The sequence below is a fragment of the Cebidichthys violaceus genome, unplaced genomic scaffold (genome assembly GCF_023349555.1).
Source record: "Cebidichthys violaceus isolate CVI_PGR_0920_01 unplaced genomic scaffold, fCebVio1.0.p SCAF_45, whole genome shotgun sequence".
Classification (NCBI taxonomy): domain Eukaryota; kingdom Metazoa; phylum Chordata; class Actinopteri; order Perciformes; family Stichaeidae; genus Cebidichthys; species Cebidichthys violaceus.
In genome coordinates this window covers 1,704,749-1,716,461 of record NW_027176650.1, presented here as the reverse complement: position 1 = coordinate 1,716,461, position 11,713 = coordinate 1,704,749, and the positions used below count along the sequence as shown (strand labels likewise).

The 11,713-nt window shown below is 44.9% G+C and overlaps 2 protein-coding genes across 2 annotated transcripts; both read left to right on the top strand.

The window, feature by feature from the left end:
* The first annotated feature begins 132 nt into the window (after positions 1 to 132).
* LOC137886718 (FERM domain-containing protein 6-like) lies at positions 133 to 3,853 on the top strand. Its single transcript, XM_068729296.1, has 13 exons — positions 133 to 264; positions 804 to 894; positions 1,060 to 1,139; positions 1,385 to 1,443; positions 1,524 to 1,734; positions 1,830 to 1,985; positions 2,082 to 2,147; positions 2,236 to 2,304; positions 2,464 to 2,638; positions 2,719 to 2,886; positions 3,182 to 3,301; positions 3,383 to 3,405; positions 3,516 to 3,853. Exons 1-13 carry the CDS (start codon positions 196 to 198, stop codon positions 3,555 to 3,557), a joined length of 1,329 nt encoding a protein of 442 aa, XP_068585397.1. The 5' UTR covers positions 133 to 195; the 3' UTR covers positions 3,558 to 3,853.
* Positions 3,854 to 4,103: 250 nt separating this feature from the next.
* ghdc (GH3 domain containing) lies at positions 4,104 to 7,886 on the top strand. The gene is made up of 11 exons (XM_068729295.1): positions 4,104 to 4,315; positions 4,526 to 4,828; positions 5,240 to 5,436; positions 5,552 to 5,746; positions 5,861 to 5,980; positions 6,087 to 6,384; positions 6,561 to 6,750; positions 6,869 to 6,940; positions 7,024 to 7,157; positions 7,259 to 7,347; positions 7,435 to 7,886. Exons 1-11 carry the CDS (start codon positions 4,240 to 4,242, stop codon positions 7,654 to 7,656), a joined length of 1,896 nt encoding a protein of 631 aa, XP_068585396.1. The 5' UTR covers positions 4,104 to 4,239; the 3' UTR covers positions 7,657 to 7,886.
* The last annotated feature ends 3,827 nt before the right edge of the window (positions 7,887 to 11,713 follow it).

Sequence of the window (11,713 nt, the reverse complement as noted above, 5' to 3'; positions counted from 1 at the left end):
CTACAAACACAAATGGTGACGTGAGGATGTGAAGCTTTTCTGTGTGTTTTTATATCAACGAGAGTCAGGAGTCATTGTGTGGAGGGTAGGGAGGAAGGCTGGCCATCTTCAGTTAGCTCACGGGAGGACGAGAGGACGGGAGGACGAGAGGACGAGAGGACGAGAGGACGGAGACCAGCTGAAGCTGTGGTGACCATGAGGACGAAGCAGAAACGAGTGTGTGTCCTTCTACCCAACAAGCAGAACCTGGACTGTTCTGTCAGGGTGCGTGGCTTTATGTTGTTTATGTGTCATATTTATGTTTTTGTTTAAACGCATCACTTTAGAGTTAGAAATATAAAGACCTCAGCTGTCATTGATGTGCCGGATCACACAGAGGGCTTCACTGAAAATGTGATCATTTTAATATACTTGGGTTACATTAAATGTACTTCTTCAAAGTGGAAAAGCATTTACAACTGCATGTTTACTGTCAATAAAACGCATTTAATCCCAATATAATTTGACTCTGGATCACAATATCAGGTTTTCATTACACGATTGTTGTGGCCAAAATAATTAACAATGTTGTCTTCTGTTATAAAAATAAATAATGCTATCGGTCAAATTCATCTTTGTTTATTGTGCGTTTTGTCTCAAATGAATAACACTAAAAGTACAAGTGCAGGAGTTTAAGGGAAGATTGTTGAACTTTTCAACCGTCTGATTCCACAAAGCCCAAACACTCGCCCAGTGAGAACCCACAGCTCTCATGTACTCGTTACGTACTTCTTCTTCTTCTTCTTCTTCTTGTGTGTGTTTAGGTGAGAGCCAGAGGCCACGAGGTGTTGAGTAGTGTGTTGAAGCAGCTTGGCGTCGGTGAACTCCAAGTCTTTGGTCTGGCTGTTCTCAGAGGTCAGCCGCTGTCTGTGTGGGAGTTCAAGAGTAAATGTTTTCAAAGCCTTTATTGTGGGGAATGCCGACATTCAGGGAGGATGAATGAACGTACAGGAGATGATCGTGAGCGTAACAGACTGTACGCCGTGTTTTCTCTGACTTAATGAAATGTTTTCTCTTCAGATCATGAATACCTCTTTCTAGATCTGGAACAAAAGCTGAGCAAGTACTTTGGCAAAAGATGGACCAGAGGATCCTTAACGGTGAGTTTGAAGCTCTGCAGTCCTTCTCCTTTAGCATGTAGCGGATTATGAACCGTGATAAAACATATTATACTGCCTTATGTCAAGGGAAATGTTCTGTACAAACTCATCTTTGTGCTGTTGTTGTTCAGGGAAATATCTCTAATCTATGAATAAATATTAACATAACTGTCAGTAGAGGTAATGTGCAGAATTCAAAGTGAGCAACATTTCTGTTGAAATATGTATTCTGCATTTATTTCCAGGTCCCATTCATCTTATTTCTGAGAGTGCAGTATTATGTAGAGAGCGGTCGGCTGATAATGTAAGTTAATGTCCCAATGTTCTCTGTTTTCTGTCAATGTAATGCTGACGATGCAAAATCAAACCTCTCCATTGTTTAAGGAGCAGCAAAGTGCAGGAGCTCTACTACGCTGAGCTGAGACACAAAGTACTGCGTTCAGAGAGCCGCCACCAGGAGGCGCTGTTCTTCCAGCTGGCAGCTTCTGCACTCCAGGCTGATGTTGGAGATCTGGAGCAGACGGCCGAGGGGAACGAGGATGAGGAGGAAAGACACAGACGTTACTTTCTTCCTGAAGATTACTTCCCCTCCTGGGTAAAAAAAACAAGAAGTCTGAGCATTTGGACCTAACCTGAACTGTTGTGTGTGTGTGTGTGTGTGTGTGTGTGTAACAAGAGTCGTGTCTTCAGCTGATAAAGCGTCGCGGACGAGACTTCCTGCTCCAGCACTGCCCGGTGTTGCACATTGAGCTGAGAGGTGCGACGCGTAGCCAAGCGGTCCTGCTCTTCATAAAAGAGGCCGGCAACCTGCAGGATGGACCGGTCACCTTCTACAGGATGAAACGGGTCCGCACAGAACCAACCGCCAGCATCTGTCCTGCAACATCTGGCTGATGTTTCACACGTCACACTCTGCTTCTCGGTTTGTTGTTTTATATGCAGGAGAAAAAGGAGCTGAGAAGTTCAAACCTTGTTGGTGTGGAGTTGAAAGGAGTCCGTATTTATCAGGTGGGTCTGTTTGGGAATTTAAATAAACTTTCTGGAACTTTCTTAATCCATTCATCCCAGAGTCTACATGTAACTTTTTTTACTTCAGGATTTGGAAGGGAAGCTGTGCCTCTTGTATGACTTTTCCTGGAGCGACATTGACCGCCTCACTTTCCAGGTTGGTCCTTAAAGACCACACACACACACACACACACACACACACACACACACACACACACACACACACACACCAGAGTACACGATGTGTTCACATAGACGTGCATGTAGCCCTCTTTTTTTGTGGATCGCACCCTTCTTCCTCTCTCTTGCTGTCCAGGGCAGCAGGTTTGAAGTCGCTGCAGTGGGCTCTCTGTGCCTCCCTAAGCTGGTGTACTACACTCAGTCAGCCTTCCACTCCAAACACGTGCTGAGGCACCTTAGTGACAGCCACCGGCTCCACATCCACACCAGAGGAGTCGTCGCCTACATCCAGCAGCTAGAGGACATGGAGGGTCAGACACTTTAATGAGTATCCCCTCATAACCAAACTTTTCCAAAAACTTTGCGTAACTTTTTCTCGCTCTCTCTGCAGCCAGTCGCTTCTACAGAGAGGCCTACATTTGTGACGCAACGAGCTTAGCACAAAGGCTGCAGAGCAACAGCCTGACGTCGTCCACGTCTGACCGGAGCGTTGCAGTTGAAACAGTCACAGCCAGGTCCGAAGAGGAAGAGGAGGAGGAGGAGGAAGATAAAGTTACAGGTCAGGAGGGGGACAAACACGTTCCGAGACGTTGCAGCTTTCTTACTTCCTCTCTTGTCTACTCTGTTCCACTAAAGGTTTCACAATAAATGATCGTGAAGATAAATATAAAAACTTATTACAGGGAACAATTAAAGCTGCAAAACCGGTGCCTTAAGTTTTTACAAAAACCCACCAGAGAATGCACGAGCTAATATGTTCAAATCAAGGCTTGAATAGTTTTATTAAGTACTATATTTCTGATTGTTGCTGGAGGAGTCGTTGAACGTCTGTGTGTTTATGTCGGCTGCGGCAGAGTTTGAGCTCTGCGTGGACGAACCGGTGGAGTTATTTGTCGACGACCCAGCCGAGCTGTCGTGGCTGTCTGAGCCGTCCGTCGACGGGCCGGTGGAGTCTCCCTCTTCTTATTGGGCAGGTCAGTCCAGACAGGCTCGATGGTGCGTCTATCATTTCCTGTGCACTACGTGATCGTTTCTGTGCTCTTTCAATTTTTCAGCCGTCGGCGTGGAAATGAAACAGGTGAGCAGATCTCTCGTCCGGCTGAAAACGTCCAGCACAGCCCGACATCAAAGGGGTCAGTGACCTCTGTGACCTCTGTGACCTCTGTGATCTCTGTGATCTCTGTGCAGGTTCTGCGGAGGAGAGCTGATGAAGGGGTTTCTGTGGACTAATGCACAGCCGGAGGAAAAAAGGGATCCATTACAAGATCCCTAATGTTACTGCTCTGATGCTCACATCATAGATGCTGTACCTAATATATACATGATGCTAACATAAGCTCAGACAAATACCTTCTACTTACTGTATGTAAATAATAACATAATTATGCTTTTTTTCCAGAACAAAGATCTTTAAAACAATGTTTTTTCAATTGAATACTTTTCTGCTTCCTTGACATTTGTATTATGTTTATGGGCTGACTAAAAACATATTCAAATAAAGAAAATATGGGCTTCTTGTTACGAAATTTAACTTATATATAAGACATTTCACCAAATAATGTATTAAAGAGTTATAATAAAGAATGGTTGACTCTCTCTGTTAGAGTAGAATATATATATATTTTACATATTTGGGTTTTGCACACAAAAAATGATATACAGCTAATTTAGAGCCAACTTTCATATGTTTTTCTACATAAAAATAAGTTTTTTTCTGGGTAGGTCGGGGTGCGCGTGTCAGACAGACCTACGTCACCGTGTAGTCAGCCAATCAGCGCTACAGGCTGCGACCCAAACACGGAAGCGACTTCAAAAGGTCTACGAAGGCAAAAGTTCAGGCTCTTCTAATGCGACATACACGTTATTATTCACGTGAACAGTTAAACACACAGGAACGTCAGGTCGCGTTGTTATGCTGAAGATGGCGTTCTCTTGGGTTCTCGTTGCGGTGTTGTCGTTTGTTCTCGCCATCATTGGGCACATCCTGGGTAAGTGTCTTTGATATGACGAAGCTGAACGTGTTGCATGATGGGAAGGGGTCTAACTGTAACCTGGTAACCTGGTAACCAGCTGTACATTGGCTGCCTTAACTGTTAAAAATCCACGTAACATATCCACGCGTAAAGATGTCTAACAGCACCCCCGCCTGGCTCATTTGCCTCATGTGCTTCTTGTGTAACGCCGGTCATCGGCGACAGTGATGCCGCCTTCACTGCCCTCCGTGCTCGGCGGTACCGTCGGTGTGTGCTCCCTGGCCGGGATGGCGCTCATCTGGAGGGACGTGAGCTCGAGGATGAAGGGCGAGGGCCGGACGCTGGGCAGTCTGCTCGGCCAGTATGTGGCGGTGAAGGGCGTGGGCTGGCTGGGCAGGCGGCAGAGGAAGAAGCTCGACGCCGATACCCTCGACGTGAAGCGAGTCCAGGAGCAGACTCTGCTGAAGCGCCTGCGCAGTAACGCAAACACATGTTATGGAAGGCAGTACGACTTCAACTCAATTAAAGGTAAGAATGAGATAGAGATAGACTATTTTGCAGGACAACAAAGTGCACGTGTTGTAACAGCATGCCTCCTCTGACACTCATGTGTCCTCTGACCGGCTCTGATGTAACTGTGTGTGTGTGTGTGTGTGTGTGTGTGTGCGTGTGCGTGTGCGTGCGCGCGCGCACACACACACACACACACACACAAATTCGAGATATTTTTTACTCGAAAAAAAAATATTAAAACAACAATATTGTGTGAATTTTTAAATAAAACGCCTCATTTGAGCGTCTCACTCACTGTAGCTCTCAGTTTAAAGTTCTCCAAATGTACTTGAACATGACATATGCAGCTTATCTTAACTCAAAGGACCACTCACTGTCTCTTCTGAGCCACAAACCACATGTGCCTGTGATTATTTTTTTTCCCAGACAGCGCTGGCTTCCGGCAGCGTCACCCCATCACCACGTACGAGCACTACCGCGAGCTCGTCGCACGCATCGCGGCGGGAGAGGAGAAGGTGATCATCGCCGAGAAGCCGCTGATCCTGGCCATGACTTCTGGGACGTCTGGAGCCAGCGCCATGCTGCTCAGCACCAAGGACACCAACACAGAGTTCTTCCTGCAGGTGAAGCGTGATGATGATGATGATGATGATGATGATGATGATGTGTTGGCCCAGCTGTAGCGTGTGCTGTGTTGTGCAGATGAAACTCTACTATTTACTTATGTGTTTCCACCAGGGAGTGACTGTGTGTTTGGATGCCATGGGGAGAGCATTCCCTGCGACGGACAGCCTCCAGCGCACCACCAAGTTCTTCTACTCGCCTACTTTTCGTCAGTCTGAGGCCGGTATTCCCATCGGACCGAACTCCTCCACGCCGGCCTCCTCCCGCCACATGCTCAACCTCTACACCACCCCAGCAGCCGCCTTTGAGGTGATGATCAACATGAGTTCCCCCCCTAATTACCTTGCTATGTATAGGATTTGTGTTGTTAATTATTTTCCATCTTGAACAGTTTTGAAGGGGTTGTGTTGTCCTCCCTTTCAGGTTCCCAGTGAGAAGGACACCCTCTACTTGCATCTCCTGTTTGCTCTCAAAGATCCCAGTGTGGGAACGCTGGAGTCCAACTTTGCTTCCACAGTCTTCTACGCTTTCAGTGCTTTACAGGTAAAGAACAGCTCATGTATAAACACCCTCCGTGTTACTTTTACTCCTGTCTTGCATCATGGGATTAGAAAAGTAACTTCTGTCCCATCTCCTCTCCGTCCCGCAGGACCGCTGGCAGGAGCTCGTTGAGGACATAGAACGAGGGAAGGTTAGCGGCGCTCTGGCTCTGGAGACCAAAGTGAGGTCCAGGCTCGAGGCTCTGATGAAGCCGGACCCAGAGAGGGCCGCTCAGCTCCGGGCCCACTTCCGGGAAGGCTTCCGTGGGATCGCCAAGCGGCTGTGGCCTCACCTCCACCTGGTGCTGGCGGTGGACTCAGGCTCCAATCAGATCTATGGAGACATGTTGAGGGAGAGCTACTGCCGGGGAGTGCCTTTCTATTCGCCTTTCTACGCCGCTACCGAAGGTAGGAGTCTGATTCCAGCAGCCGCTGGAGTGGCCAAAAGTCCTGTTGTGTGTCAACTAAACATAATGCCCATTCATAGCTCAAAAAGTCCCACAACGCCTTTCCCTGTGGCGTTCCGAACGTTGGAAGCCGGGTTTGTAGCGTCGGCTCTAACTGCGCGTACGGGGCCCCTGCAGGTCTGATAGGGGTGAACCTGTGGCCTCAGGAGCCAAACAGACGCTACTTGCTGTGTCCTCGTTCCATGTTCTGCGAGTTCCTGCCGGAGAGCAGCCTGGAGGAGGAGGCGCCTCGCACGCTGCTGATGGAGGAGGTGACGGAGGGAGAAAACTACGAGCTCGTCGTCACAAACGCTTCAGGGCTCTTCAGGTCCGACTTTCATTTACGCCCAGAAGTGATCTAATGACGAATGAAAGGATTTGTCATTTAAATGTAGACAAATCTGTTTGTTACATTTTAGTTTCCTTCATTCTCTGCTGTGTTACAGATATCGCATTGGAGACGTCGTGAAAGTGGTCGGCTTCCACAACCAGTGTCCCATCGTTGAGTTTCAGTACAGGTACATTTTCGTCCCTGCTGTGCGCATTCGTTCGTACGTCCCGCTGCACGTGATGCGCTCAGCAACGTATGTTCTTTCGCCAGACGGGGTCAGATGTTGAGCGTTCGAGGTGAGAAGGTGTCCGAGGCGTTGTTCCTCAACGCTCTGAAGAACGCGGTCGCTCAGTGGCAGGGAGCTCAGCTGGTCGACTACTGCTGCGCTGAGAGCGGCATCATGGGTAAGACGGCGAGCTTAAATTTGGGATCTGACATCTGTGTGTGTGTGTGTGTGTGTGTGTGTGTGTGGGGGAAGTCTTCTACTTACTTGTTGGTGTTGTAGGAGATTCCATCGGCGGCTCAGATCCTCATTACCAGGTCTTCATAGAGCTGAAGGGTGTGAGAAACCTCACAGAGGAGCAACGCTACAAGGTAAGACTTAACACACCTAGTTGTTTTTCTTTATTATGAAATTGATCTTCATCATCCTCCTCTCTCAATCTCTCTCTGTCCGTCCAGTTGGACATCTGTCTCCAGCAGGACTCCGCCGTCTACAAGTCCTTCCGCGTCAAAGGCAGCATCGGACCCATGAGGGTGCAGCTGGTGGCGGAGGGTGCGTTCGAGGAACTCCGCAAGCGAATCATGGCCTTCTCCAACACCTCGCCCAACACCTTCAAAATGCACCGAGTGCTGCGCAGGAAGGAGTACGCCGACTTCCTGCTGGGAAAGACCGTTTCCTGAAACGTCCCGGTGACGCGGAGACAGAGACGGACGCTTGTGGACTCTGTGGTGAGCGCCGGCTGAATCACACGCCTCCAGTTTCTCAATCTACTGCTCATGAACGAGTTGCCTTTTGGGAACTCTAAAACAGAAAAACACAACATCACGTCATGTTGGAGAAATGCTCATTTGATGGATTCATCATCTCGACCACAGCTATAATTTTATTAAAGTGTTTTATTAAACTGTTACCGTAGTTTTGTCTGGCTGTAGTAAGAACTGCTACATGATACCTTCATCCTATCGTATCTCATCATGTGGATGCTTTTCATTACTGGGGTGTTAATCACAAACAAAAGGGTTTTGCTTACATTTGAATGGTTTTTGAAGGAAATCCAAATAAGGTGTTTTGAAGTGAGCCTCACTAACGGGGCTTAAAGCTTGTAAAAATGTTAGCATTGATGCACATTTTTAACAATATGACCCTTTGAATGTTACGACACTAACGCATCCACGACGTCCCGTGAGTGGAGTCGCCTGTGAAGATGAAATCAACGTTTGCGTATCCGCAGGAGACGATTCGTCCTTTTGGTGTCCTCTGGTCGACGGCAGTAACACGCTGCATGTAAAGAGAAGCGTGCAGGTCGTAGCTCTAGTTAGTCGTCATGCTATCTCATGTCTCCAGAACTGTCTCATTTCATCTCAGCAGGCTCTCTTTCCCCACATTACCATATTCAGATGCTGTAGCACCACCAGTGTCAGGACTTATTGTCACCACTAGGGGGGGGTAGTCATGCAGGTAACGCCTCTACAATAGCTGCTATCGCGCTGTCTACTACAGGTCTTATTGTCTTCATTTAAACAGTGGAGTCTTGGTGGGTTACTGGTCTCTCATTGTACGTCAGAAGACATGACATCACAGTTTATGAGAGAGTCAAATGTAGCAAAGAGGTCTTTTTTTACTGTCCGATCAGAGAGAGGAGAGACTTCAGCATCATGATGTCATTTAATGATGAGATGACACTGAGAAGACTAAAGGTCTGAGATGACCCTCTTCACTCTCGCGTGACGCGCTTCTCTCCTGCAGGTCTCCCTTTTCACAAAATGGGTTAATATTTTTAGCAACGTCCCATTTCAGCAGAGATTTGTCACGACTCGCTCTTTTTTTATTTTGGCTTCATGGTGGGATCGGACCACAACAGGAGTCCAGTGAGCCTTTTTCACGACACGGAGGCTGGAGGGGAACAGAGGCTGAGGAGACGATTTCCTCTCTGCAGATGTTGAACAGTCAAACAGTAATGTTAGGTACCTGAAGATGTGAAAGTATAAGCTGGAAACAGCTGCTGATTAACTTCTGCCTCCGAGTACCTCTGAAGCTCAGTAGTGGTAGACAACAAGTTGCCAGGCAACCAGCAGGAAGTAACTGCCCTCCCTCAAACTAATACTCCGGCACATAAACATTCATAAAATGTTTTTACCCTTTTTTTCATGGATTAAACAAACCAGATACAGCAAGTTCATTTCAACCCATATATATATATATATATATATATATATATATATATATATATATATATATATTCTTTAAGTAACCTTAACTTATATAATATATATATATATTCTATATATATATATATATATATATATATATATTATATATATATATATATATAGAATATATATATATATATATATATATATATATATAGAATATATATATATATATATATATATATATATATATAGAATATATATATATATATATATATATTCTTTAAGTAACCTTAACTTATAGAATATATATATATATTCTATATATATATATATATATATATATATATATATATACTATATATATATAATATATATATATATATTATATATATATATATATATATAGAATATATATATATATATATATATATATATTATATATATATATATATATATATATATATATATATATTATATATATATATTCTATATATATATATATTCTATATATATATATTCTATATATATATATATTCTATATATATATATATATTCTATATATATATATATATATTCTATATATATATATATATATAGAATATATATATATATATATATATATATATATTAGTGTTACTTAAAGAATAAAACACTTTGTTTTTAATTACAAAAGCGTTCAAACTCATGACTTCCTGCTTTTGTTCTTTTTTTTTATCTATGTCATTGTGCCTGTTTGGGGTTCCAGGGTATAATACAATGACAGCACGGTAGGTAAATATCATTATTTTCTTTAATCCTCTCGCCATGTATTCGTTTATTCGTGACAGACTGTCGGCGTCCTCCGATTGGTGCTTGGTGAGATGCTGAGCGTCTGTCGTCCTCTCGCACGCAGAGCCGCTTCTCGGCACATCTGTTCAGCCGCGAGTCAATTCAGCGCAAACGGCCGAGGTTTGAGAATGACGGGCTGGTTTTCTCAATGGGTCTGCTGAGGGATGGAGGACGTGTCCGATCGAGAGAGGAGACGTTGAGTAAATGATGCCGACTACAGAGATCATCTATTTAACCGTTTTAAATCAGGGTTATAGCTGCAGATTCTCTCTGAAGTTTAAAGTTGTAAAGAAGTCTTTTTTTTGTTTTTAAAGCACCTCCAAAATAAAATCTGGGAAAATACCAGCAGAATTGTGGGAAATGTAGTCCGGATCACGTTTCACCTGGCCTCTGTCGTCTCAGACTGGTAGATAGTGAGCATGTTTAATGGATTAGCCTCTTTATTAGCGACGAGCAGAGACGGATGAACTACGAGACGAGAAGCCATTAAAAATGAATAGCGGCGCTGAGCAGTGCTTCCTTACAGTCGTCTGCTTTCACTGCTTGTGTTCTTCCTCTTTGTTCTCCACATGCAGCTCACCTTGGGCTGCCAGCTGGATGCCAGCATTGTGCTTTTTGTTTTATCATCTCCTCTCTCCACTGACATCATGTTGAGTTTAGAAAACTGTCTCATCTACCACTCAGAAGCAGAGTGGATCAGACTCCACACACACACACACACACACACACACACACACACACACACACACACACACACACACACGTGTTCTCGCTGCGTATGACTACATACACACAAGCACGGTGGCTCTTATCGTTCACCTCTTCCTTGACCTGTTTATTCTTATCTCAGTTGCTGCCGAAAACGGATCAAAACCAGAACTTTTCCCCCCTAAAGAGTACAAACTTCACTTTGTGTCCTGAGGAGGCGCCCACACAGCTGCCCAATCTGCTCAACTTCTCCCAGATTACCGACGCCCCCGCCAGAAACTTCTACAGTTTCTGTTTCTTTTTCTCATCCGTTTTTTGTTTACTCGACTCCCAATTTGCATAAAGCCACACTCGATGCACGGTCTAGCAGATGTATTGTGAGGAGTAGATTTTTTTTTTAGCAGGCATAGAAAGACTACAGAATGTTGAACCCATGATGTTACAGGGAGGATTAAAACACTTAGTTTCGACTGTGATGTTAACGATGTATAGGCGTTTGTTGGGCTTCAAGCTTCAGGGACAATCTACACAACCTGTTGTTTGATCCGTCCTCGAGCTCCACACACATTAACAAGTCCACCTCATGCTTCAGTGAAACTCACACCCTTCCTCCTGCTGACGCCCCTACTGTCCTCTTCAAGATGAACGGAATCAAAGCCGTCTGCTAAAACCTTCTGAATAGCTTGTGAGATCTAAATGTGATCTGCTAATGATCAGGTTTGTCACTGCACTTCTAAAATGATAATATTTGATAACATTAATTGAATTAACAGCATAATCTCTCCCCTGATGGCTGTAAAAATCTGCCGTTGACAAAATGTCCACGATAACGAGAAACAATCGTTCCCCGTTGCTTCGCTATCTAGAAGTGTTTCCTTAAGCCGTGTTGTTTGTTGGCTTTCCTTTGGTGTGTTTAGCACCAAGTCCTCATGGAAAAACATCTCCGGGCTTATCCTTTTAATCCGCTCTTAGCGGCTTTTATCCCGGAGCCTTAATTCTCTCATGAGGACCCTGTCGGGGGCCGGGAGGGCAGCAGTGACCGGCTCCA